The sequence below is a fragment of the Gallus gallus genome, chromosome 21 (genome assembly GCF_016699485.2).
Source record: "Gallus gallus isolate bGalGal1 chromosome 21, bGalGal1.mat.broiler.GRCg7b, whole genome shotgun sequence".
Classification (NCBI taxonomy): domain Eukaryota; kingdom Metazoa; phylum Chordata; class Aves; order Galliformes; family Phasianidae; genus Gallus; species Gallus gallus.
In genome coordinates this window covers 2062531-2090119 of record NC_052552.1, presented here as the reverse complement: position 1 = coordinate 2090119, position 27589 = coordinate 2062531, and the positions used below count along the sequence as shown (strand labels likewise).

Here is a 27589-nt window from a genome sequence, read left to right as displayed (position 1 = left end):
AGGGAGGTCTCCTCAGAAGCCACTAAAATGAAAGAGAAGTGTGTGAGCAAGTCCACTGTTTCATGAAAGAGAGATGGGGACTCTGGGACACAGCCAAGAACACTCCTACTCCTCCCCAGCACTCAGCTCTGCTGATATCACACCAAATGCCTATGAAATGCTGCATAAATCCCAGGTCCTTTCCAGAGTCCTGGAGATGCTGAAGGACAGCATTACCTGCAAGGACGAATGTTTCCACGGTGCAGGTAGCACCAACTACACTGTGTTACAGTAGCAGAGACACATCTCAGTGCAGCCAGAGATGGGCCCACACTCCTCGTGTCAATGTGGGGATCAGATGCCAGGATAACAGGACCCTCACAAGACCACAGACCATATCTGAAGCAGGCCAGAACTCATCTGATAACAGCTTTCCAATGTACTTCTGTCTCCTCCTCTCACCTCTGCAGAGCCCAGGAACACAACACACTGAGACATCCTTTTGCTGAGACCCACTGAACCAGAATTCACCTCCTCTCAGGTTCCCATGGTAACCCAGAGACACTTCCACATGCAGTTTGTCAACACCAATTACATATGCAGATGGATTGGCTCACAGGTGAACCCTGGCCTCTCCACACAGCAGCTCCTCAGAACTCAGGCAGCAACTTCAATTGGCCTTCCCATGAAACAAATGTCTTTTTTCCTTTCTTTTCCTCTCCTTTTTTTCTTTTTAATTTAGATGCTATCGATGCTGGCATTTATCCCCAGTAAAACAAAGTGTCTGTGTCCTGGGCATTCTCCCCTGGAGCAATTATCCTCAGCTAAAAGAAAAGAAATAACTATGCTCCAAAAATAAATGCAACGCAGAAGAAAAAGCCTTCAATAAGGAAGGGTCCCAGCAAGAGAACAAAGAGGGTGTTGGGTTCATCAGATCACACGATCAGGAAGAATAGAGAATTAAAAAAAGATCCCTGTTCTTGCTTTCAGATACTGTAGGTACTTACAGTTCCATCAGAGCTGTGGGCAAAGAGCAGCAGAGGGGAATCAGGCCCCTCAAATCATTTGGATGCTAACCATCTCAGAGAAGCCACCAGCACTAGCACGTGAGAATTGGTTTTAACACAAAACCCTAAGCAATTCAAAGAATCTTAAGCCTCATCAGCTCAGGTCAATTAATTTCTGGCCCATATTGTATCTGATGTGCATGTCTGTCCTCAGACTACTCACAGCTAGGAAGAAGAGGAAATACTCATCCTCTGATAGCAGCAGGAGACTGAAGAGAGAGAATTGCCTTGGCTGAGGTCACCCAGAGCACCTGATCCTGGTCCAGCTTGTTAAGCACCCAGAGTATCTTCATTCCCATGTATGGTACTCACGTATGCAAATTTCAGGAGGGACTTTAAGATGCTAAGCTAGTTGGTAACTGCAGGACAGGAGGTCTGGAACGTGCTACACACGTTGTGCAAATACAGAGCCCATGCCACCATCACCTTACACTATGACCCTGCATATCATGCCAGCACTGTGAGAAATCAGCTAGTCTGTGAGAAACAGACTGTGAGAAGCTGGATGGACTTGTACCAGTGAGACTTTGCATCCCACATTCCCACTGGGATTTGAGAAGATACAGCTGCTGCACTGCTGTGGCACCTCAGGCACAGCATCTTGCCACCACACCTGGGGAAAACAAGCAGGGATGGGAGGAGAGAGAGAATGAAATAGAAATCCCCAAAAGCCACACATTTCGGCTGCAGTTTAGAAGGCAGCTCTGTAGGCTGCATCATACAAAAATAGGATCAGTGGTTGAATGCTTTGCCCACAAGCAAAGGAAGGGCACACCTCTCTGTAAGTTTCCAGGCTCCTGCAGATTCAGGAAGCTCATGTGAACAATTCTTTGTTTAAAGCCACCCACCTCCTTGCCTGAGTATTCTGGGAGCGCTAGGAGGCATTCTGCAGAAAGATGTTAAAAAAAGAAAAAATTCCATTTCCACTCAAGAGGGTGAAAGGAGTTATAAGGAGATGAGATCTGGCCCCAGCAGGCAACTGCTCCAGCTGCTATTTTTGGACAGCACCAAGCCCCTGAGATTGGTCTGCCTGTTGCAGACATTAATCAGACACAGGTAACTTCACTACAGATCAGAACGACAGCTCAGAAGTCAAGTAAGCGTGATCCCTTTTCTCTAAGCAGCAAAAGGCAACTGGAGGCTACGGAGCTATCTGTGGAGGCAAGCCATGGCCAAACCTGCCATGTACAGCATCAGTGGCCACAAACACAGAAGTCAGATATGCTGATATGGCTTCCTGGAAGTCTTTGGTCACATCTGGGACCTTCACCTTAACAGGGCTAGTTGCTTCTATTCAATGCTAAACGTCCTCAATCAGCCATTTTTGCCTCCTCAATAATGACAGAGTTTGCAGCAGTATTCCTTGTGAAGAGGATAATCCATGTGGGAAGCATTTTTCACCTGTGCTCCAAAAAGAAACATTATTCACAGCCCCATAGCTAGCTACAAGCTGAGCTGAATGCAGCATTTCCAGGGGAGAAGCTGCAATCCACCAGACCTCAGTCCCAAGGGCCCATCTTTCAGCAGCTGTAAAGACAGTTACAAAATAGATGAAAAATTTATTCCAATAAAAGGAAGCAAGAGAAAGGGAGCCAGGATGAAGTGCTCTCACTGTCCCCGTGAGAGAAGCAAGCTGGACCACGCTGCTTGTGTTGTAGTTGCTATGAGGATGAAAATGACTGAAGTGTTCCCAGAGTCTGCAGAGCTGGATAAAGCCCAGGAGAGCTGTACTTCCCTCCTCCCAGGGCTGGGATCCAAAGACAGGCAGCTGGGCGTCCAGCTCTGCTCAGTGGTGCACAGTGCTGCTGGAAGCCAGCCTGCTCTCTGAGCCCCAGCGCTAAGTCACCATTGCACTGGGAACACTCCAACTTTAGACATTAAGAAAGTCACCAGCAACAATAGACCACAGTTGCACCGGGCTAACAAAACCCAACTTTAATGTTATGATTCAGTTCAGGCAGGGCACATGATAAGACATAAAACACTATAAGCCACCCCTATCTGAGCTGCTTACGTCGCCTCAAACACATTCTTCCATCCTAATGGGGCAAGCAGCAGCAAAGAGGCCCATTTCCATGGTAAGGAACACAGAAAAGAACATGCTGAACAATAAAACTCCTGCATGATAAGCTGCACAAAGACCGCCATTGAAACAAGGTATACACCAAGGCTGTAATCTGATGCAAAGTCCAACAGAACAAATAGGAAAACTCCCATCAACCTGAATAGGCAGGAAGGAACGTGAATCAACACCACAGTGTGGCCTCCTCCCTCTGGGCTGGCACCAGATGCAGAAAGACCATGGTGTGTCCCAGGCATCTGGGGTAAGGAACAGCCCAGACCTTCCAGGGCACTTTCTAACTTGCAGCACACACTGAGTACTGGAACCAGACCAGAGTCTTACCTTCAGGATCTTGTGCTGGGAACTGAGAGCCCCATATCTGTTCATAGAGTCTTGCTAGGGAAAAATAAACAGATAAGAGTCAACAGTGCCATTAGGTCTCAGAAAAGCCAAAAGCTCAGACTAGTATGAACATGTCACTTAGTCCTAGAACAGTAATGAGTACACTGCACATCCTGAACAGACTCCACTTCAACATTTCCCTGTCAACTTTGCCACTCGCAGGCCAGTAGAAACCATTTGCCTAGCCTGGAGAAGAAAATGGATAGGCTTTGCTCACGGCCTTTGTTCTCCATGCTCCCTGCAGTCTATATTGAATTCAGCTCCCCCAGGACTCTTCTGTACCATGAAATTATCTTCTCAGTGCAACTCTTATTGCCTGCAGCACAGGACTCCCTGCCACACCAACAGCTGACAATCAAGCCTTCCACTGTGCTATCACAAGAGAATAAGCACAATAGCTTTGGCACAACACAGTCTCTCCCTAAGGTGAAAGCGATCTTCCAACACCAACAGGCTTGCAAGATAAAAATCAGACCAAGTTTTTCTTGTACCATATGCACTTGTCATGTCATCTTCAAGACAGCAGCCCCGGCCTTATAAGCATGATAGTACTAAAAAGGTCTTTACCATTCTCACACATGTGCATGCAAATACACATGCATACCCTGAAGAATAAACCATACCTACCTTCTCCTTGTTGAGAGCTTCCTGAGCTTCTAATTTGTACACTAAAAAATCTAGAAATGGAAGAGAAGATAATTAAAAGAGCAGGGATTTACAAGGACTTGCCTGTGAATATTTCATCTTGTACATAAGCTTTAGAAGATGCATCAGTCTGTAGTGTCCACATACCACAAAGAGCAGGGATGTCAATACTGTTAACAAGCCCTTGTAGAGCTCAGCATCTTCAGATCCCTTTTAAGAAGTTTACTATTTCCAAGAAAAAAAGCAGTCTAATACCAGATATAGCTATCTCTTCTAGAGTGCTCAGACACCACATCGTGGGTGCCATCACTCACAGATCAGACTGATAATACAGACAGGGATACGAGAGAACAGAACCCACCTCCCAGCTCACAGGCAATAGACAAGTCAGCTCGCTATACCCCATGCACATTCCAGGGATGAGCCTCGCCTGGCGAGTGTTGAGTGACATACACATACTGTGCTGAAGGCAAAAAGTGCCTCTAGATGCCACTCATGCATCTGCCCACAGCTGGAGGGTTGGCTGGCCACTGCTCCGCCACTCGTGCCAGCGACTTACCTTCCTTTGTCTTTTTGTGCTCCCCTCGCTCCTTCTGCAAGGATCGCTCCAGTCGGGATCTGTGCTCATACACAACTGGGAAGCAGAAAAAGGCAGAGCATGAGACAAACCCTGACACTTCTTCCCAGACATTATTCTGCAGGTCATGCACACAGGGATACACCTGGACCTTGAGTCCTCCCACAGAGCGGGCCAGCAAGCGCCCGAACAATTAGACATGAGCAATAAGGCCTCTCTTGTTTCCAATGGGCTTCACAGCTCTTCCAGTCTCTGCACTCAGGTTTCACTTAGGAACCCAAGCTGTGAGCTGGATACAGTGGCCAGTGGCTGAACTATGCATTTATGGGCCAAGTCCAATACTAGGCTTAAGATAACCAGAGACTGCCAAGTTTTCTGCTCTGCACCAGCAGCATGCAAGAGAGATGTTTTCTCCCCTTTTCCATCCCAACCATTAACTGGCCCTCGAGGACATTAAGGAAGAGTGTGCCAGCAGCTCTCCCATTAGACACAAAAGAGCATCTGTGCTCTGCACAGAGGAGCAAGAAGATAGAAGGACGAGGCTGCTTTGTGCATCAGCCACATGACAAATGGAAGTGCCAGAGAAACCTCCTGATGGATGATGATTTTAATGCACTCTGATGCCTGAATGCTAACAAAGAGCAATCCCTGAGCCACAGCACTCAGCTGCAACCAGAAGCTGCTCCATCCCCTCTGTGCAGAGGCTGCCACATAACAGCATGGGGCTCCAGGCAACTCAGACAGCAGGGCAGTAAAACTTTACCTCCAAAGCCAAGGACTCTGGGACAAATCATACTATGGGTGCTGCACAGTGTCCAGGAAAATGAACCAAGGGGAGTGATATCATCACACATAAAACAATATCCACTCACATCCTAGAAGTCAGGCCAGGATACTTTCATAAACAATACTGCAGATCAACCAGGAATTGCAAGGCTGAGAATCAAGCTTAGATCAGAATAGCCCTCCCTATCTTACCAGCTGCAGGTCTCACACCTCTGCAGAGACTGAAGGAAAACAAAAACCACCCAAAGAAAAGCATCTTGTTGCCACCTCGCCCATTTTTCTCTAGGAAGGGAATTCTAGCCACCCATCTCCTCCGCTTCCACTTCTGCAAACAAGCAACTATGAAGTTCACAGCTATTCACTGATAAATGGCAGCCCAGCACCAGTCACATCTCATAACCATGTGTGGGTTTTAGCCTTCAGACTCCCTGCAAGCGAAGCAAAACCCAGATGTCAGAGTGAGTTGGCTGTTTCTCACTTTAAATAACTGCCAAGCCTTCAGCAAACCTGCAGGCAGAGCAAGGAGAGAGCAGAGACTGATCACAGCACAGCAGCAGGAGCACCGGGTGCACAAATCCAACACGGCATCGAATGAAGTGGTGGAAAGAAATACTCTTCAGTATCTCGCACGCAGACTTGCCTCTCTCACAGCCTGTGCTCCCACACCACTTCCTTCTAGAACTTTGGGGAGCTGCTGTTTCGAGTGTGTCATTGGATCACAGAAGATCCAAGTCTGGTGGCTTTACTAAGGAGACTCACAATGAGTGATGTTTTCCTTCCCAGCTGGAAGTGCCTCTTGTGCCCAGAAAGAGAAACCCCAGCTGGTTTAACTCAATGACTTTTAAACTAAATCATGACACTGGCTGGGATCTTTGCAATACTCTGGTTTACCAGCAACAGATCCGTTGCTATTTACAGTCACCTCCAGCAACAATTGAGAGTCTGAGCAAATTAGGGAAAGAGAAGAGGGATAATTCAAGCCAGGAATAATAAGGGGTTGAGACCTAATGATGTTGGTGATGGTGATTCGGTAGTTCAGTTCTTTCCCAAGCCAGCTGGAGGCAAAACCCAGCCAGTTAGGGTAGCAGCTGACACACTGAGGGCCCAGCTTCAAAGCACAAGCTGAATCCAAATACCTCAGCATCCTACCGTACCCTGTGGAGCAACCTCAGTACTTCCAGGTGGTGACTTCTCCTGGACTGAAATCAAGCATCAGCAGTACAAGACAGACCAGCTGACTCTTCCTGGAGTACACTTCTTTTAGACGCTGCAGGGATGAGGACTGTTTTTCAGGCTTGCCAGCTCGGGCTCGTGGCAAGACAAACTCAGTTCAACTCCAGAGTGAGGAGCCATTCCCCAGACAATCACACCCAAGTAGTTGCCCCTGAGGTAATCTCCAATGAGCAGACAAGAAGCTGTCATCTCCCCCACTATATCACCAGGTCCGCACAAACCAGAGGAGTTGGACTGAGCTTTGCAGAGCTCAGCAGCTGCTGCATAAAGCTGTCTTCCTGCTCACCTCTGTAGTGGGACCCAGCCACAGCTCAGCATGCCAAAATGGCACTTACAGCTTCAGCAGACAGGAAGCCAGGAAGTCTTTAACAATTTGCAATCATAAGAGGGAATGGAGGGTGATCGGTGCCTAAAACTAGGCTGGAATCCAGCCAGAACTCAGCACTAAGGCACTGTCACCTGCTGACAAATGAGCTAAAAATGCAGAACTTGAACTGCTGAAACAATGAAATCCCACGCAGTGTCCTGCCTTTGGGAAAGGAGAACAGGCCAGGCCTTCCACAGACATGTTCTCATTTTAGGAGATCTCAGAGCGCTGGGTGACTCTGTGAAGGGGTTGTTATCTCAGCTGTGCTGAGATAAACATCTGCCAGGGAGAGTTTAGGAGATCCATGGCAGGAGGAGAGTGATTCCAGCTTTGCAGGCAGTTCCAGCTAATCACCCAGAGAAAGCTCTCTTCTCAGTTACTCTCCTTGCTGTAGGCACCAAATACTCCATCCCATCCCAGCTGACAACCCACAGCACCAATCACTGAGCAGCAGCCATACTCCAGAATCATCCAGAGCACAGAGTCCTCCATGTCCAAGCACTTCCAGCAGTGCCCAGGACCTGGCAAGGAGCCTCCACATGGTCTCAGGCACACCCCCACCCTCATCCAGTAGGAACACTGGAGATAGAGGGACAGAAAAGCCCAGTAGATTGCTCCTTGTTGCCATCCAGATCACACTCAGAAGGGAGCAGGTTTCTTTTTGCATGCTGTGTTTTACACTACAGCAAGATCAGTAGCTTTGCTCTTATTTCGAGCAGGAGATGAGGCCCATTCCCCAGGCTGTACATGGGACAGGCACGGCTGGTTCAAGACAGCTCCAGACATTCAGTTCTGCTCCCTCTTCCACTCACTTTTCTTTTCCCTTTCAGCCACCATCAGCCCAGCTTTATTTACAGAAGCAGAAGCATTAATTGCACTCAGGTGTATGAGGAATAGTAAGTAAACAGCACCAAATTCCACCTCATAACAACACATCTTCCTTTAGCAGAGCTGGAAAGATGAATCAGATGCAGAAGACAGTTGAAGCCATGCACCAAGGCAGCATGGGGCACAACAGCCCCTGAGGCACAGGCAGCCAGCCATGCAGTGTGCTCCTACCTGCCAAGCACCTCTCCCACATCATAAAAAAGAAAAGAATCTTTGCCTCTTAAAATTGTTGGACAAGTGGCTTCTGAAAATACAAAGTGTATCCATGGCAACAACTGTATTTAGGAATCGGAGTACTCGCAGAGGGTTAGAAACCTCAGCAACAGGCGACAGCACTGCTATTCAAACATATTTTGAGAGGAAAAATACTATGAGCCTGTCTCAGCAGTTGGCTGCAGCCAACAGAAGTGGGGTTCCCTGAGGCTGCTGCTGTCAGCTTGCTCCTAAAGGAGCCAGCCTCCCTCCAGGGCAAGCAAGAGATGCTGACGTAGCAGAAAGGAATGTGGGCCAGCTCCTGCCCTGCTGGTGTCTGCATCTCAAACATGGGATGCAGGAGGAGACTGCAGTGGCTGGGGCTGTGCAGCACATCAGGAGCTGCAGGTGTCTGAATGCCTCGTGGCAGAGTAAGAAGAAATGGAAGCAAATTGTAAGATAACTGCAGTAAGCCCATACACTTGCTAGATCAATTCACAACACTGTGTCCCAAGGAAACATACTCTCAAAAAAACCAACCCCAAAACCACACCAGCACACACATCACACCTCCCTTCCTGAATTTACAGGTAGAAATGCACAGCCCTGAGCATAGGAAGCCTATGTCCAGTGCATCATGACACTGCACACAAAACCACCTGAAAAGGTTTAACCCAGAGTCCGTGCATCTTGAGCCGTAAATCTGGGGTATTTCCAGCCATGCAGCTGATAGAAACAATGTCACTTTGTGTGTGAACAGAGACCATAACAGATACCCTGCATTTGGTTTTAGTCCCAGGAAGAGCTCTGGATTTAAATGACATTATCTAATCCTGCTCGCTCCAATAAAAAAAGCCCTAAATGAGTGCCCTGACCTCGGGGCACAGGCACCACATGCCAGCAGCATTGCATCCCTATAGGAGCTGTGCCATGAGCACTCTACAACACATCCTCCTGCACTACACACAACCACTGGCTACCAAAGAATGGATTTCTACCCAGCCCCTCTGCAGTGAGTTCAGGAAAGCCCTCTCCAGAGCCCAAGCCCAGCAAGAGGTGCTGGCAGTGTGGCTCTGGCACGGGCAGGAAGCCTCAAGCGTGGAGATCTGCAGAAGGGAGTTCAGCAGTGTAACAGCATAACACGTCCTCAGCCTTCCCTACTGGAACATCTCCGCAGGCTACAGCATCATTCTCCCACAGGCAGGCAGCTCTGTAAGCAAGGCAGACCAGTGGGACTATATACACCGTGCTTGCTTTCCAGCAGCTCTTAGCAGCGGATTGGGTTTTCCTGCCCTCACTGCTCACCAGCCTGTACCTGGTAAGCGAGCTCACCAGCCCATTCACCACCTTCCCTGTTTTCTGTGGATTGTTTTTTTCTTTTTTTTCAAGCATCCAATCAGCCCCAAACAGACTGGCAAGAGCCACAAACCAGTCTCTAGAGAAGATGACAACGGGTTTGTTTCCTTGCAAAGGAAACGGATGAAACGATACGATGACAAAATGTACTGCCGGACCCCTTTTGCCTCTTCATTCACTTTCTGGATCCAGAGAGCAGTCAGGTCTCACAGCCTGCCTACACAGGTCCTGTTTGCATTTTTCCTGCTCCACATTTAGAATGATGCAGGGTTATCCTTTACAGTTAGAGGACTATACAGAGAAGCAGAACGGGTGTGATGCTGCACTCCCCACTCCAGCAAAATGCTGTTCTCTTTGCTGCTGTGTGCAGCAATTCAGCCTCGAGGCCATTTAACTCCAGGATGCAAAGCTGGGGGGGAAGAAGAAACAGGGGACAGCATCGTCTTAGAGCTCTTCAGAGCCAAAAGACGAAACACACTCCATGAAGGCCCCCCACTCATCACTGGGCTGTGCTGGAGCAAAGGAAGCTCAGCAGGCGCACGCAGTCGCTCACTCACCTTGGAGCTGGGCAGACAGTGCTTCCTGCTGCTGTTTGTATTTCTGGGCAAGGGCTTCGGCACTCCTCACCTTCTGCTGCAAGTGGTGGTACAGGAAAGCTCCCGAGCCCAGGCACGCCACTGCCAGCAGGCAAAACCCGGTCTGCAGGAGCCCCTTCTGCCTCCTCGAACACATGCCCGTGCCCATGGTGGGGCTGAAGCAAAGCGATGCAGCGCTGTCTCCCTGGCGCTGCTAAAGCATCTGATTCTTTTTTCTCCCCCAAACAGCTCCTTTGCTCCAGAAATCCACAGATCCCTCAGGTTACTCTCTGCCAGATTCGCTTCAAGTCTCGCCTTCACTCCTCCCCAGCCCCCGGAGAAGCGGAAGATGCTCCAAAAGCGGTTTACTCCTCATCGCCCGGCGGAGCGCAGCGCAGCCCAACGCCGTTCGAGCCGCGCCGCATCCTTCAGCTGCGAACCGCGGCGGGGTCCGGGCCGGGGGGACCCGGCGGAGGGGGACCAGGAGGAGGAGGAGCAGCAGAGAAACTTTTGCTTCCCATGTGCTGCAGAAGGAGGAGGGGAAGGGAGGACTGTCCCACCTCCCCCTCTCCAGCACCGACCGGAAAAAATAAGCCGTGGGATGAGGAGCGCTGCTGCTCCCTCCCCTCTGCTTCCCTCCCCGCCTGCGGCTGCCGGGGGGGGCCGGGAGGAAGCGGCGGTCCCGGGCCTGAGAGTCCTGGGGCTGGGAGAGTGCCCCCGCTGCCCCCAGCGCCGGCATGGAGTCCTCGGCCCCTCCGCCCTCTCCCAGCCGCCTGCCGAGCCCACTAGAAGCGATAAAGAGAGCATCGCTGCTCCCACCTAAGAGTAACTCGAACCACCAACTTCTCCCACGTGTTTGCTTTCCCCTCCCCTTTATAAACCAGCCGACGAGCCCAAAGCCTACGTGGTGGGCACTTGTTGCTATCAGGACGGACACTAGCATTAGTTAACAAGGGAAATAGCCTCAAAACCTTAAGGTTTTTAAGGGTAGGCTGGCTGGGGCTCTGACCACCCTGATCTAGCACTATGTGTCCCTGTTCAGTGCAGGGAAGGTGGACTAGATGACCTTTAAATGTCCCTTCCAACTCAACTGGTTCTATGATTCTATGTAGGCTGCTCTCTTCTGGCAGAATCTGATCTATTTTACCCAGGCAGGTGATGATGCTCAGCTGGACAGAGGCAGGAGAGAACAGCTGTGTGCTGAGCTCAGCTGAAGCCCCCAGGTTTGTAATGAATCTTGCCTGCACCAGCAGCCCAGCTGCCAGGTTGGCTCATCCCTTATCCGAGCTCACAAGGACGCTTCCTCTGGAGTTCTGCCAAGTTCCATGTTTCAGGCATCTGGAGAATAAGCAAAAATCATCACAATTAATGCTTCAGCAGCAATTCCCATCTAAGAGTCAGGAACAGCCTTACAAATGTTAATCAAAGGAGCTTTGTGGTACCGCTGGGAAATAGCAGAACGTCTCCATAATCTGCAGATGGGGATACAGAGGTACAGCATCCTGTAAGGTTATGATTTATCCAAAACAACTACGTTTTTAAAGTTATTCTTTTCAAGCATTTTCAATGGAGTTGATATATCTTTTGAGGTGAATGCCAGCACGAGGGAGAAAGGGCCTACAGGAAAGTGGGTGATTTGGATAACCATCCTCACTCGTGCACAGCTTCCAGAAAAAAATAAAATACACTTTTTACAAAAGGAATTGACTGAGTATTGTGCATTGACACACCCAAACACAAAATAGCTGAAGTTTAGTGCTCAGGTCTTTCTGAAAACCAGAATCCCTCTAACATGATGCTCACTCAACCTATGCCTGCCAGATCATTTGACATGGGACCAGGGATAATCTTGCTGCTGATTATCCTGGGTTCAGAACTCCACCCACACTGCACAGCCCCTGTGCATCAGCCAGCCTTCAGTCCAACTGCTCCTCTGCAGAAGTCAGGAATGTCCTGTGGGGCTGTTGGGTGCTTCAGCATCTCCCCAGGCTGTTTGTCAGGAGCTGGAATGTCTTTTGTCTGCATCTTGAGGACTGAGAAGGCAGCCTGGGGAAAGAGGGATTTGAGTCTCAGCTTTGCCTCTATTCAGCACATTCTTTTTTTTTTTCCTTTTCCTTCCCTGCTCTCATTAATGACTTCCTCATGTGCTGATTCCTGCCTGAGAAACGCTGGGGATTCCTGAGGTTTTGACAGAGAGGACTCTGGAAAAGGTTAAAATCCTGAATTGGGGAATGCCAATCTGAGAGGATAAAGTCACTCCGATTTATCACATTTAACTATTCTACCATTGTAAGAAACTCAGTTACAGTTTTGGTTCCGTATTTCTGCACCAGATACAGAGCCAGGGAAACTGCAGCCCAGCAGAGAGCAAAAGGGTTTGCTTCTCACTCGTGCTCTGTCAGTGTTTGTGCTGTCTGAGCTGTGTAGCCTGCTATTGGAGTCCCAGCAGACTGTAAGCAGATCCCACATCCCCAGCAGCCAGGGATGAACACCTTCCTTTTGGTCCTGTTCTTCCACACTGTGTATAGAGAGATCTCAGGGCCCATAGCAGCAGTAGCTGTTCTCTGTTCCTCTATTATGTTTTCTAATTTTCAAGGATAGCTAAACAACTGCAGGACTCCAGCGAGATCAGGGTTTACCAGTAGGTCACCCATCATTTGAGAAGCCAGCTCACAAGCTCTCTCCTTGCACAAACTGCTACAACACCCCACATCTCCTGAGGTGCACAGCTACTGGGCCTGAGTGTTCTCATGAAAGTGCAGAGGAGAAGCACGCTGAGCTGAGAAAACTGACCACAGGTGAAATCCATATCAAAACCTTTTCTGCCTCAGGGATTATCTGATCATCTCCTTTTGCCTCCTCTAATCTGGTGATGGCTTTCACATAATAATCTGAACGAAACAGCACTTCCCATTGGAAAGCTCAGACTGTAGGTACTTGTAAAAAAAAAAGTCACTTTTTCCCCCTGGAGAGCAAGCCGTGCGTACCAACCATCTGTGCAGATATTGCAGTCCTGGAAAGGTCCATCATTTTAATCAGAGCTTTGGATTTCAGAGCAGGCATCTAATTGGCTGCAGGAGTGTTTTCAACCAGGTTATGTAAATGCCGCTAAGAAGCCTATTGTCTGAAAAAAAATGCCTGTAAGAAATGTACCTTTGTGCCAGGAGAATATAGAGGGGAGGCTTTATTGTTTAGGGACAGCATTTTCACAGCTGTATTTATAAACCTACCTGTCAAACTGGCAACATCCACAACCCTTTTTATGCAACTAAGCAGTACACTATAACCCTAAATCCTTTATGGGTCTTGCAATTGACATCCAGGTAGACACAGTCAAAGTATCAGAGCCCAAATATTGGAGGGCACTGGAGAGCAGGCGTCCAGTGTGTAAGAAAAGAGGGGTACAAACATTTAGCAAATGAGTGCTTTAAATTAAACAGTTCTCAGGAGCAACTTTCATCTCAGCCTTTCCAACATTAAGTGGTGGGAAAGCTGAACCATTCCTTCCTTCCTGTAACAAGAAGTGACAGCTTCTAATTAGGATCCATTAGAAGGTACCATAGGGAACCAATGGGGCCATTTCTCATAATGTACTTTGCAGATTTTTTGCCTCAGTGTGGCATGCTGGCCCAGCTATCTTGGTTACCTTCACCAAGCCTGCTTGGGGATAAGCTCCTTGAGGCCATGGCCAATCACACCTCAACTCTGGTTTAGCATACAGAAGAGTTCTACAGCCAACAATCAAGCTGATATTAAACCAGTTAGAGGAAGACCTCTAAATATCAGAAGTTGTTACCTGCCTGTATTTCCAGCAATACTTGTCTGACCAACATAAAAGAATCAAAGTACTATTGCCTGTTTCCTCCGTGCACAAATAACAGAGGCCATATTTGGAGATAAAATCTGCACAAGTGCCTGTTACTCTCATAGATCCTGTGGCTGTACACACAAACAGCCCATTTGGCATGCAGGCACTCGGCTCTTGCACGAAAATGCATGTTCTAGCCAGCACTGCCTGTAAGCTCAACCTCAAGAAGCAATTATAATCACACAAGCTCTCATTCTTACGTAACACCAAGTAACAAACCTCATGGAAATCAGCTCTCCAGGCTCTGTTTATATGATTTAGAAAAGGAAAGGCCCCTTTGGTGCATACAAAATCAAGGCCCTCGTTCTTCAGATGATGAAGGACTGTTAATGGTGGGTTCAAAAGAACACTGCTGAATACCCCAAGGAACACAACATTGGACAGTGAAGATGATACTCAAGCTTTTTACCTCTGAAACCCTTCCAGTTGCTCCCATCTTTCCTTACTCCTTGCTCATCTGCCTGCTCACATGGTCCTGTAGCAAAGATACGGCATCCCTTCGGACAGGTTCCCCAGTGTCTGCACCAGCAATTGGATTTCATGGCCTGGGTTTGCAGACGCTGCATGAGCAAAGCTAATGTTTGCAGTGATCTCTAAACCTGGACCTGCAATGGGCTGCCTGTTTTTGTTCAGGATTGAAAATATGCTTGCTTGTCATGTGTTTACTTTAAAAAAGTGACAGAATTTTATGAAAGCGTTTAATTCTCCTGCTGCAAATCTGGCTATTTTATACAGAGATTGTGTACACAGCATACTAAGTACAGCCAGAGAAGCATAAAAACCTTGTTCCCCTTGCAGAGAGGTTCAATGCCAAATATTCATTTACAGCCACACAGAACTTGATCACAGGTACACGAATAAGTTGCTCAAGTAATTGCAGAAGCAGGAAAAATGGAAGATTAGCTTCCTTCTCTGCTCTGTGGCTGAGAAATGAAGGCAAAATCTTGATTCATCGCTGATGTAATCCCACTGACTTCACTGCAGTCACACTTGGGATCACTTTGGGATATTGAAGGCTATGTTGATGCTGCAGAATGCTGCACTCACAAGCTTTCTCATGCATTAGCATTCTGATGTGGTAGAAATTCATGCCATAATACAGCACTGAGAATCTTAAGATAATAAGGAGGCAAAGCTGCCTGCTGTCACCATTGCTAGCTAATTATAGCAGCATGGACAGACTTCTCTTGCAGAATTCCATATGCCATATTCATCCAGTGTGACAAATAAATGTTAAAAAGAGAAGACATTTCTGATTTTGGAATCCTCTAACTTTAAGGCTAGAAATAGAGTAAGTAATTGAATGACCATTTGCCTGTTTTTATCATGCAGCTTTCCCTCTTGCTTCTAGGTGTGCATCTGCTGAAGTGTGTGGGGTGGAAGTCAGGGAAAGAGCTAACTCTCTTAAGGACCCTATCATGTCCATTGTTTCATACCAAAAGAATGAAGGCATGATACATTTCTTCCATTGTCTTTCAGCTTACGTGGGATTAGAATGCTATGTGCTGCTTGGTACTATTTTGCACTTCATTTGTATTTGTGAAAATGACCGTGTAATAGCAACACACAATCTGGCACAGATGAGTCTTCATGTTCTTTGTCAACAGAAACTACCAGTGCTGTTCCCAATTTTTTATGGTATTGCTCCATATTTATGGGTAGAATAGTCCAACACACACAGCACTAATATTTAATGTATGAATCAAAGTAAGCATGTCCTCTTCTGAACCAAAGAGGCGCTTTCACCTTCCCTAGACATGACTTTTAAACAAACGAATGCAGACAAGTTGCACAGTGTGCTGGGAACCCTTCCAATCAGTTTTTCAAACACCCACTGCAAAACGTTAAAAACAATATCACTGCCTTGGTCTTACTTGCCTGAATAATTTATTGAATGATCACAGGCCAGTTATACTACATTGCTGTTAATTACACCATTTTAAAACTGGAAAACCTCCACCAAATTCAAGAGTTATCAGATTTACACCCCTGTATGTCACACAAAGCTGGACTCATGCTTTGCCTGTTGTTTAGACTAGTTTTCGAAAGGCCAGGGCTCGGGATTAAAGGAAATCATTCAGTTCTTAGAATCTCAAAGATTCAAACCCTAAAGTCTGTACTGAGCTGAAGTCGTACCTTCTCCAGCAAGAAATGTGCTTTAAAAAAATCAGGATCGCTGTTTTTCAGTGCTAAAAGTTGTTGGCAAGGAACAAAGAGGGATTCCCCTTGGGTGTGGATTCTATTAGGCTGTGCTTCCATTTGCTTCAGAGGAGAGACCTAGATGTGGGATTGGACTTACTCAGAGTTAATTCCCAAAGCTGGGTGTTGGATGTAGGTCACTTTCTGGCTGAGTTTGAAATACTGCAGTTCTCACTAAAGAGTGGAAGCCTCACATATCCTTTTTGTTCTATCCAGGTCATTGCCTCTGAAGGCATTACCACAAGGCATAATCATAACCTCAGCACAGATTTGCAATGCGTGAACCAGGGAAAGGTGCCATTTCCAGGCTTTGCTTTTAAAGAGATAATTCTCCGAGCCAGTCTTAATGCATGCAAATTCAGATATTAAGTATGCAAAATAGGCAGAACATAGCTGCTGAGGAAAGCATCATATATATGACCTGAAAGCATGTCTTGCACAACCTGTTCTCCCCTCAACAGCCTATATCTTGTTCCAAAATCCTGTTCAACCACCTTCAGAAAACATCTCTAGATTTCCATTGCTGGAGTTGCCATCATGGAAGGCACGGCCCAAGACTCACATCACAGGCTAACAACGAGCTGCAAAACGTTAAGAGGAGTTATTTCCTAACAAAGGCTCGTTAGCAGGGCTGAATCCATGCAGCTTTGCTGGCCCTGCATGCCGGTTAGGTGAGGTGCCTGGGGCAGAAGCCTGCAGCCTGAGACTCTTTCTGTGTAACAGCGGCATCCAGTGGGCAAAAAGAGATTCCCTGCAACACGACTGGAAAATGCGGCCAGGACCTTTTGCAGAAGGAGAGATTCCTCTCCAGCATCCAGAGCTACGTCTCCTTTTCTCACCGGGATGAGACTTCCATGGGGGCAGAACTGCTCACAGAGCGTACTGAAGGCGACCAGTAGCTCACAGTACTTGGAACTACAGAAAACTACAGTTTTCTGCTGGAAAATAGAGAATAATAAAACAAAAACACAGTGCGAGGCCTTCTGGGATGGGAAGGTGCTGTTTGACAAGAAGTCCAATTAATGTCTGTCAGATTTTATCCACTCCTTTCCACCTTTATGCTGTCACAGCCATCCCAACGGAGATGTTTTAGTGGTGCAGCCAACACTGCTTTTACACAGCACAGAGCACAGAAGGCATTGTGGAGTTCTCTTTGGTTTTTAGCAAACACCAATGAGACGTTTGGCTTTGGGTAGGTCTTTACAATGGCAGCAGCTGGGATGCCGTGGCTTTTCCCTCAATTTTTGGTCTTTTTGGTCTTTATAAGCGCCGAGCAGTGCCTGCTGTGCAGAGCCCTTGGAGCTGCAGGGCTCTGGGTAGCGTACCTCACAGGTGAGCAGGAAAAGGAATGGTACTTTATGGTCATGCTGCCCTATTCCTAAGTGCACACCGTTATCGACAAACTGGTGAGTGTCTGTGAGAGAGCGTTCTGCTCCAGGATCGGGAGATCCACAGCAGCATCTGCAGTGATCCTGCAGGAAAAGCCATTCCTGCAGCAGAGCTGTTCCCTCCTGAGCACCTGCAGAGCCAATGGCACACCGCCTGGTGACACCGAGTCCCCACATTCCCTTAAAGCGAGCTAACTCGCCCTAAAATCTAACAGTCAATCTTTTAAAAAACGCACCTTGGAGCAAACGCTGACATCCACCACAGGAGCAAAGCGCGTTCCCGCCCCGCTCAGTTCACCTCAGGCGAGGCGTTGGCGCGCACCCCGAGGCTTGGCGGGCCCGGCCCGTGCCGCCGGGCTCCACGCGCGCTGCCTGACGGGATTTGTAGTCAGCGGCGCCTCCCGAGCGCGGAGCAGAGCGCGGGGAGAACTACATGTCCCAGCGTGCCCCGCGGCTGTCAGCGCGGCGGGAGAGGCCTGGGCGGGGCGCGCTGGCGGCCCCGGGGGAGCGGGGTCGAAGGGAGCCTCCGCTGCAGCACCCGCGGGGCCGTCCCGCCTCGGCACGGCTCTTCGGCCGCTTCCTTGGGGGTAAGAGGGGCACCGGGAAGGAGCTGCCAGAGTGGGATGAGAGTTCCCTGGGCCGCGCCGCCTCCGGGCTTTGGGTTACCTCAGCGAGGTGTGCGGCCACCTCGCGGCCTGGGCGGCGCCGCGGCACTGAGGAGCGGCGGAGGCGCTGTGCCGGGTCCGGGGGCTGCGGGCATCTGGCTCGGGGAGCGGGCACGGAGCGCCGCGGGGCTGCCGGGGGAGGCCTGCGGCCCTATGGGAGCCGGCCCCGGGTGCCGCCGTTGTGGGGCCGGGGTTGGTGCCCGAGCTGCGTCTCACACGGCGTCCATCCCGGGGGGCCGTAGTCGGGGCTGCCCTCTTCCTGCACTGCCACCTGAGCTCCTGTTTTCTTCTCTCCCCAGGCCGGCGGGGCGGGTCAGCGTCCAGGCTTCTGCACCGAGAATGAATGCGGGAGGGACACGAACGCGGCCGTCGATCGAGGACAGCGGCTGTCTGAAGGGCTCTCCGGATTTTGCTGTCTCTCCTCTCTGTCAGGTCTGTGCCCGTTTATTTTTTTCCCTTTTCTTTCTTACACTGGGCTGGGGTAGGTCAGCTCTCAGTGGCTGCTTTTCTTTCTGCTGTGTTCAGCTATGGCTGAGCCTGTCGTGGGATGTCTCTGGTTGCTCCTGCTGAATTTCTGCTTCTTTTCCTCTGGATGACCAGTGCTAGCTGCCCCACAGGCTGTGAACGTGGCCATTCCCTGCTCTGAAGCAGGTTCTGCAGTTATGTCCTCACTTGTTACAGAGAAAACTGACTGAAACGTTGCAACTGATTCCTTCTGGACACTTTCTATCACTGGGGCATATGCTGTGTTATGAATATAACTCAGAACTGAAGCACGTGTGGCTTTCTTTTTTACCCCCTGCATGTTTCTGTGGTATTTGCAATCTTTTCTGAACTGACAGACAGCAGTGACAGCAAAGGACAAACGTAAAGGAGATGCTTCAGCTGTATTGCAAGCAGCATGTGCATTTGGTCTGATTTTCTTGCTGACACTCAACTCTAGAACTTGCTTTCTTGACTAAGAATTAAATGAGGGCCTCATTTACTGTAAATAATGCACATCTGCGTCATATTGATTGCAGAAATCTAAAAAAGAAAGCTTCAATAGCCTTGGCAGAGCTAGCAAGCTGCATGCCTTTATGGGATTTGCTTTGTGCTCTGAGTTAGAGCTGTCTACTTTTATGTCTAGAGCAGCTAACTTGTACTGGGCCAATGATGTTTCCTTCCATGAAGTTCTTCCTGAAGGTGGCCAATTAATATGGCAATAGATGGCATATCAGATGACTCGTGTTGTAGTCCCATAACTCCTGTTGTTGTGGTTGGTATTTGGGAGTGTAAAGAAACTGCTCTGCCTACTTTATTGTTTTGATTCTTATCAAAATTACAGCTCCATTAGCACTGGAGAGCTCTTCTGCTGCAGAAGGGGCTGGGTGTGTGTTTGTACTTTAGTCCCGTAAATAACTGAGGCTGGAATGGGGAGGGAGAGATGTATCTGCTCAAAAGTGGGCAGATTTTGGTTCTTGGGAAACTTACAGAATTTAAATGTTTCTGCTCCCTCTGTAAGGAGAGCTGTAGTTTTGTTTGAAATTTCCCAGAACAAGGAGCAAGTCTTCTAGCATTTAGACCAGCTGTACGTGGGAAGAGGCAGCACTGGAGTTCTATCTGTGCAATCAGGACAGTAAATAGCTTGATCTTAGACCTTGATCCACATTCTTTCTTGTATTCTTATTCTTAATTTTCTTTTTTGCCTATGTGACCAGTATGGGCCAGATTCTGGAGAACAGAACGAGGATATATATTCTATTGGCTCTGTCACCAATTCCAGCCATAACCGTGGCTCCAATTTCCATCTGTAAAGCTATCCAGAGCTGAAAGATAACATCTGTGCTTCTAAAATGTGCAGAATTGTAAGAGAATTGGTGTATGTACTGACCCGCAAACCTTTATTGAGTACCAGGAAGGAAAGTAACAGCTTACTAGTCAATTCGTTCTGCTCCTACGCAGCTGATGTCTCTCTAGCCAAAGGCATGTCAGGATAGATTAGACTTAAACCTTTTGATCTGCTTCCAGTGCACAGAAAGGGCGAGTTCTAGGCTGGAAAATGGCAGGAGTGCAATGTTGACTGTTCTAAAAGCCTGAAGGGGAATCTGGAGGTTGGTAGGATGAGCTATCGAGGCTCAGCAGAGGTTCAGCTGGTTTTATGCTGCAGCTTGCTCTATGCAGGAAGATTCTTTTCATTTTAAAAAGTTGGAGAAAGTTTTGTTCTTAGGTGGTTTGTGATCCTGTTGAATCACCACTGAGGGCACCTGAATCTAAAAAGCCTACAAATAACCATAACAGAATCATAACTGTGTGTTTTCTCCAAGTCACTGCTCAGCCCATATTCAGCCCCATCAACTTGATTTCAGTGTTTCTGTCTCCTCTTGATTCTTGCTCATGCAGTAATGTTAGCGTCCTGGTTTTTAATGACTTGTTAGGGGGAATAACTGCCATTCTGGACAGACAAGGCAGTTGTGTAAGTAGATTAGAGGACAGTGAATTTTTAAGTTACTGAATCCTTGTTTTCATAGTAAAATAGGATTTGACAGCTGGTGTGAAGGACACACCAACCTAACTTTGCCTAGGGCTCAGTGCCACCAGCTACGGGCCAGATACTCTTGCCTCTGAGAAGTATATCAGACCAATGACTAAGGAAGAGCACAGGCAAGATCAGAAGAAAGGAGAGATTTCTGGACTTTGGAATATGTTTCTGTGTGGTTCTGCATTTTGAGGTGATTGAAAATAGGGCTGGGAGGGATTTTCATGAGGTGACCGAGCCCATGCTTTGCCACAAGGCACAGTTAGCTACATCTGAGCCATCCCTAATAGACGAGTTGAGCTTGTTTTTAAGTAGCAGAGATTTTTCAGTTTCCCTGGATGAGCTGTATTTGGTTTTATGAAATATGCTATTGAGGAAAAAGTAGATTTTGCTCAGCTACTGAGCTTTTCAAGGCTTTAGGCAGCAATCTGCAAGCTGTCAGGTCCAATTAAAGCAAATGGCTGGAGCTGATATGTTTTTCTCCCTCCTGGAGAGAGCACAGTTCATCAAAAGCCAGAAGGAAATTTCATCAGGCTCATGAGCAATTATCTTATGGGATGTAATAAGAGATGCACTAGATGCCCAGTGTGAACTTTCACTTATAATCACTCTTAATTCTCCAATGAGCAGATGAGCACTGATCCCACCAATTTGGAGCCTGAAGTTTTTGTGCTCAGTGGAGGGAAGTTGTTTTGTAGAATTTGGCTGATGGTGATATGTAACACTGAATGTCAGGCAAGCCTGACTTGACAAAAGGCCTTCTACCTCTTAGAAGGATTTGCACAAACTTACTGTTATTGATTATGAACAAAACATTAACAAAGCTGCTGCTTCTTTTAAGCCAGTATCCCTTATCAGGCTGGAAGAATAAGTAATAAATTGGCATGATGACCACAGAGAGCATTGCTCTTACAGCATGAAAGGGCAGGCAACATACTCATCTCAACATAACAGCTCAGTACTAGAATACAATCAGTATGAGCTGAATGCAAGTTCAGCTTAGACAGAAGGGATCACCAGGCTGGTGTCTGTAAAGGACAAGGGTGGATTGTAGAGGTGAAATGCAGTCAGTGGGACTGTCCTTAAGCACAGTGCCTAGCAAGTTATTTTTAGTGTTTCCTCACCCCGTGTCCCAGTATTTCAGGATGCGTGCCTGCTCTTTCACAAAACAATTACAGTGGAGTTGAAATGACAAGATGTTAATCCCTGAGCAAAGGCATATTAATGTCCTGCTTTGTTCTGTTTATGTAATACAGTTAAATATACTTTGAGAGCAGGTGAGGTATGGGCTATGGAAATGGTTTAACCTCACTCAGGCTTTTTCATGGTTGATAAGTTTTAGAAAGCAGTTACCCTATTTTTAATTTTTCTTTCTGCTGAGAATAGTCTTTCAGTAAGGATGGCTTCATTTAGCTGATAGTGATACTTTACCCACAGAAGCATCATCTGCTCTTCTCTTCTGCTCTGTGCCAGCGATGCCATTTTGCTAAACTTAAACAGCAATCCTGACAGCACAAGAAAGAATATCCCTATCTGTGGTGAGCTGTGAAATGAAGCACTGTTGAGGCCTCATGGCTTAGCAGCGCAGTATTGAACTGTGTACTTCAGCCAACTCTGCAAACCCTTTTGGTGGGCTAAGGAGGAGTTTCATGAACTTAGTCTAATTCCTGCTGGTTAAATTTGCTACGTAGCCGCTGAGGTGGTGCCACAGTTCTAATCCAGAAGATCTGGTAGTGCTGGGACATCTCCCAGCTTGTGTCTTCTGAGCTGTGGTCAGGCACTGTGATATTTCTTGGCTCTCTCTTCCCTCTTTGTCTGAGCCACTGGAAATCAGGACTTGGAAACTGCCTTCTCAAAGCAGTTGACTACATTACACTTCATTACAACTGCATTACACTTCAATAACAGATACAGAGTAGTGTTGGGTGAGAGAGGTGCAGCATTCACTGCCTTAACCTTTCTTTCATCTCCCAGGATATAAACAAAGCCAAATCCCTTCCAAACTGTATTTCAATTGGAGTGTGCTCACTGTCTTGACCATCTGTTCACTGCTCTTACCAGTAGGGCTTGAAAAATAAAAGAACCGCTCTGTTACAGTGCAGGGAATAATATACTTGGTGCTTGCTGTTTGTTCCTGGTAAGATGAGTGTGGTTTCAGCCTGTTCCATTGAAGTTCTACTAAGGTACCTATCACCAATTTATGCTAGAGCATGGTTGTTCCAAGATCAGCCTCTAGCAAAATTAAGCCCAATCAGCTGGCTGTTTTAAAGAGGAGCATTGCTATCAGAATTGAACCCATCCCTGCTTTTCTTTGCTCTGGTATCACTCACATTCTTTCATGCCTTGGAAGTGGTTGGCTTTGATCTACTAAACCTTTTCTCTGATTTGCAAAATGTGCGTCCTGCAAACAGGACAGTTCACCTCCTGCTTAACTTTGCAACACCATCCCCATCCTTCAGACTCAGTGGATAAACAAGACCTGATCTGACAGTGCTGCTCTTTGTGTGAGCATGGGCTGTGGAATGAGAACTGGAAAACAATAAACAATGAAATGAGTCTGGCTGAGTGCTTTCCACATCAAGAAGTGGGACCGGTGCCCTGTTATGAGGCAGCGTTACAGCCCAGTGATTGTAAATTAATAAGGCATCATAACAGCTATCCTGAAAGCAAAACCTCTTTCTAATGTGTTACAATTTAGTATTAGCCCTTAGACGAGAGATACATTTGTGGGTTATTAGGGTTTTATGTGACCCTGTCAGCAGTAGCAGAGAAGCTGGTTGAAAACAAGAGGCTGATGGGGTTCTGAAGAAACAGGAGGGAATTGGAATATATATTTCCATATGGAACTCTGGAAGAGCAGAACTTCAGAGAAGGTAAAAAGAGAAGACTCAAAGAGAGTGATTTGCAAGTAATAGAGCTGGGTATTGAACTGGTGTGAATTGACGTTGTGTCAAATGAAATACCCTAGAAGAATCAAAAGCCTCTGGCCAGAGATGGGAGCTGGAGAACAGGGAAGTGAGGAGCTGGGGGCCAGGGCAGTCCTTGCACAGTACAGCAGACCTGGGGCACTGCCACAGCTGCAGCAATGGGGCTAATGGCTCCTGGTCTCATCTGGGAGTTGAGAGGGGATGAATGCTGTGAGGTGCTTTGTGTGCCCTGGTAAGTCAAAAAGGGTCATTCACTGTGAGTGCTGTTCCTTTTCTGGTCTGTTTTCATTTAATAGTGAGTATATTTAGCTGTGAGAGTTGTGTGTGGGGAGAGAGAGCCCACCACGTCCTGCTATGAGAACACATGCTGCTGTGCTGTCCCAGGCCTTACCTCTTGTTGAGGAGAAAGAAGAGCAAAGGGTAAGCCTAGGTTTGTTGGTGTTACAATCAGAAAGATTAACACAGTGGAAAGGTGATACAGGAGTGAAATAACAAAAGGAACTAATACAAATGGAATAGTGTTATAAAGGAAAAGGACTCACCCATCTCTGAAGATCTAGGCTCATAGGGAAAACTTCATGATGGAGGGACCTCCAACTGCAGAAATCTTTCCTTATGGGCAGTCAGCCCTTAAATGGGGTCTCAGAGAGGTGCAGCCAGGCTCCACCCCTTCTGGTCACACAGCTGAACTGCCTTCACCTGTGCTCCCAGGGCTGACCTGGTTCTTTCCCCAGGTGCTCAATCAGTGGTTCACGCTGTGACTCAACAGTTCCCATACAGTTGGTATGAAAGCTGATCTCGATAAATGGCTAATTTAGGAGCCTTGAGCCTTAGACAGATATCCGAATGATCCTGGTTGTTGTCTGAACCAGGTGTTTAGCTACTGAATTGTTGGTTTCAGAAACTGATTGTGTCAGGAAGGGGAAGACATTCTATCAAATCCCCCCCCTTTATGCCTTATGAGTAGTGCAGAAAACAGTATATAGAAAACAGTCCTATCAGAAACTTGCTGCACAGCAGTTCATGAGCTGACTTAATGTGGCCATCGCATCCAACTTGCTTAGGTGTCTCTATTTCCAATATGAGGATATACAAAAGCAAATCTTGAACCTTTACACTAGTGGTGGTTGCTCAGTCTGAATGCTTCATGTCTTGGTGTGACCTTTAAAGGGCACCGTGCCCTTGATGTTCCCTTGGAAGCAAGCAGTTATAATGTGGTGGTGTTTTATTTTAAGCCCTCACAATACACACACACTTGGTGACTAGGAACTGCTCCAGAGGCTTAACAATAAAGAATGGTTGAAGAAACTTCTCGTGAATGAGTCAGGTGCCTCTGAGTCGGGAATAGATCCCTCTGGGCCTGGCCTGCATGCCACTATTCTTGCATAGAATCCCACTGAAATGACTGAGGTCACAGTGAGCTCCTCCTGGAGCCTTGTTGCTGAGTTGTCTCCTGAAGAATGGTCAGCACCATTTTGATTACTTGCTTGTGCTGCAGTACAGTTACCTGGGATCGCTGCTGATGCAGGCAGTGTTGGTGATGTGCTTTGTTCCAGGCTGTCTGTATATGTCTGTAAACATTTGATGAGGTTTGCCCAGTCTGCACTGAGATCATGAAGGATAAAGCAAGTGATGTTTGTCTTGACATCACAAAAATAACTGCAAGCCACTGAGGTCTGTCATGTGAATAGCATCTTTTTTCCTGAGAAATATGTGTAGAGGACCAAAGATCAAAACACAAACCAGCACATTTGCTAATAAAACTCATAGCTGGAATGTTCCTGGCACACTTTTGTTCTGCCCATTAAGGCCTTACCAGCACCCGCCCAATCAGCACCGACCCAAAAGTGTCACTGTCGTTTCAGTGCTCTGTAAATGTTTGCATTTCTTTTGTCTGATTGCTGCCACTTGCAGCTATTGATTGTTGTGGCTCTGTTACACTTGCAATCATTTCAACACTTTCTGATGCTTTTCAGTGGAGCAGTCTCATCAGCATTAACTCCCTGTGCTGCTGAGGCTCCTTCTGCCTTCTCTGTTTCACGGAGGGTGAAAGGCCATGGAGACAGCTGAGACACAAGTTCACTTCCAGTTGCTGCAAGCCAATTTGATAAACTCAAGCCCATGGTTAGTGGTTTTCGTTGCTGCTGTTTCACTCCTTTATGAGAACGGAACTCAGGGTGGGGTTATATAGGGCCTCAAAACAGGATGTAAAACTCCTTGGATCCGCTTCCAATTAAAATAAGCTTCTTTACCCACCTCCCAGTTGTGCTGAGGACGCAAAAGCTTAAGTTCTCTTACACCTTGCATGGTAAAAGGTTATAGGGAAGAGTGGGTTTGTGGCTACGTGGCAATGCCGTGAGCGCAGTGCAAACACACGAGGTACTGAGCAAACAGATAGTGAGCTTTGGGCGGTGTTGATATGCCTGGTTTTGTCAGGCAGAGGACAGAGTGTTTTCTCCTCCTGGTAACGTTACGTAGTTGATGTCCCTGACTGGGAATTTGTGGAGGAAACCTTGGCTCCTGCAGCAGCTGCCCAGGCCCCTGGGGTTCACCAAGGGGAGGATTTCACCCTCAGCTGCTGAGCTCTGTGCCTGCTGTTCCCACATACCGTTGGAGCACTCATTTGGATGAAATAGCAATGTTTGTCTTCTTCTTTTTTTTTTTTTTTACCTTTTTGTTTATCTCTGAGCTGAAGGAAGAAGAGATGGTACAAATCTCATGAGGCTTTAGCTTCATAAAAGCGATGAATACTGGTGTGCTTCAAACTCAGCAATATTGCATCCACCTCCACAAAGGGATTGGAGATGAAAGTGTTGCCTGAGGCGTCTGTTTGTAATGATTAGAACTGAAGATGCCATGAAGTTCACAAGGACATCTGCTTTTGGTGCTGCTTGCGTGAGAGGTGTCGGGATGTCACAGCGATGCGCAGCAGAAAAAGCCTGAAGCTAGAGAGATGCTCTGGCTGAACAGAAATCAGGCTCTCTGCATGTTAGAAACTCGATTTTGCATCAAATTACTCCTCCATACATTTAAAAGGGGATGTTTGGCTGGAGGAAGAGTATATTTTTAGGCCTCAGTGGTTTCGCTTGCTTTATTGGTAGGCGGTAGTGTTAACTGCATGTCACGTGGCACAGAGCTGCAGCTGCGTCTCAGTACACGTCCTAGCAGCTCATCAGCTGCTCTGTCAGCCTGGGCTGAGCTGCCTCTGTGCTGTGGCACTTGCTGAGATTGACTGCACGTTTGGAAGTGGCACAGTTTGGCCCTTGTGGCTCTGTTGCGTGTGACTTTTGGTTTTGTTGTTTGCTTTGTTTTCATATTTCAGAAAATGGTGGATGTTACAGATGTCTTTGGGCATCCCTGGGTCTCCCTCTCAAGCTAAAAGGTTGCTAGAGAAGATTGTTCCAGAAGTCTGAGCAGCAACTCTGGCCTTCAATATTGAAAGCTGTATTCCTCTATCTTGTTCTAGTAAAGAGATCTGTGAACCTATAAACTGAGCTTTGACAATCGATTTGATTTAATTCAAAGTTGTGGATGTGCTGCATCTGTGTGGTATTCACCTCATTTACTGATTGTCATGGCAACAGTAGGAAAGGCTGTCCCAAGCTGCTACTGATCCCTGTCTGCAGTGCTGATTGTGCATCAGCTGCCCACCCCCTCTTGTTCCTGCTTTGCTTGCATTGATAAACGGCAGCAGAGGTGCTCATGCTCCTCACGCCCAGTGCTCTGCAATGCATCTTTGGGTTTTTTATGCAGATGTCTCTGTGCCTGAGTGATCTGGCTTGTTGGCACATCCTTCCTACGTATGCTGAAGCTGTGAGGGTTCCTGTTTAAATAAAATACAGGTTTCTCTATTCAGCAGGTCAGACCTGTTCTGGAGTCTGGTCATTCTGGGGAA

General features: G+C 47.4%; 2 protein-coding genes across 13 annotated transcripts in view; one reads left to right on the top strand and one right to left on the bottom strand.

Annotated features, from left to right (window-relative positions):
- Positions 1-24302, bottom strand: part of LOC419409 (Golgi integral membrane protein 4-like) — a 36396-nt gene extending 12094 nt beyond the window's left edge. For 2 of the 11 annotated variants that reach the window (XM_046903228.1, XM_046903229.1), the window contains exons 1-4: positions 24237-24302; positions 4715-4789; positions 4138-4187; positions 3451-3504 (exon numbers count right to left, since the gene is read on the bottom strand). In XM_046903228.1, coding sequence (XP_046759184.1) covers positions 3451-3504; positions 4138-4187; positions 4715-4789; positions 24237-24240 — 183 coding nt within the window. In that variant the 5' untranslated portion in view covers positions 24241-24302. Of the gene's footprint in view, positions 1-3450; positions 3505-4137; positions 4188-4714; positions 4790-8177; positions 10672-11370; positions 12176-13116; positions 13254-17820; positions 17939-24236 lie in introns of those variants that run through there. The other 9 variants (XM_417571.7, XM_025142630.3, XM_004947401.5 and 6 more) reach the window with 8 other exon arrangements.
- The window catches only part of MIB2 (mindbomb E3 ubiquitin protein ligase 2), a 34070-nt gene continuing 24566 nt past the window's right edge, over positions 18086-27589 (top strand). Inside the window, exons 1-2 of one of the 2 annotated variants that reach the window (NM_001006301.2) lie at positions 18086-18171; positions 18549-18681. The gene's annotated coding sequence lies outside the window, so the exon portion shown is untranslated. Of the gene's footprint in view, positions 18172-18548; positions 25819-27589 lie in introns of those variants that run through there. The other variant, XM_046903134.1, reaches the window with a different exon arrangement.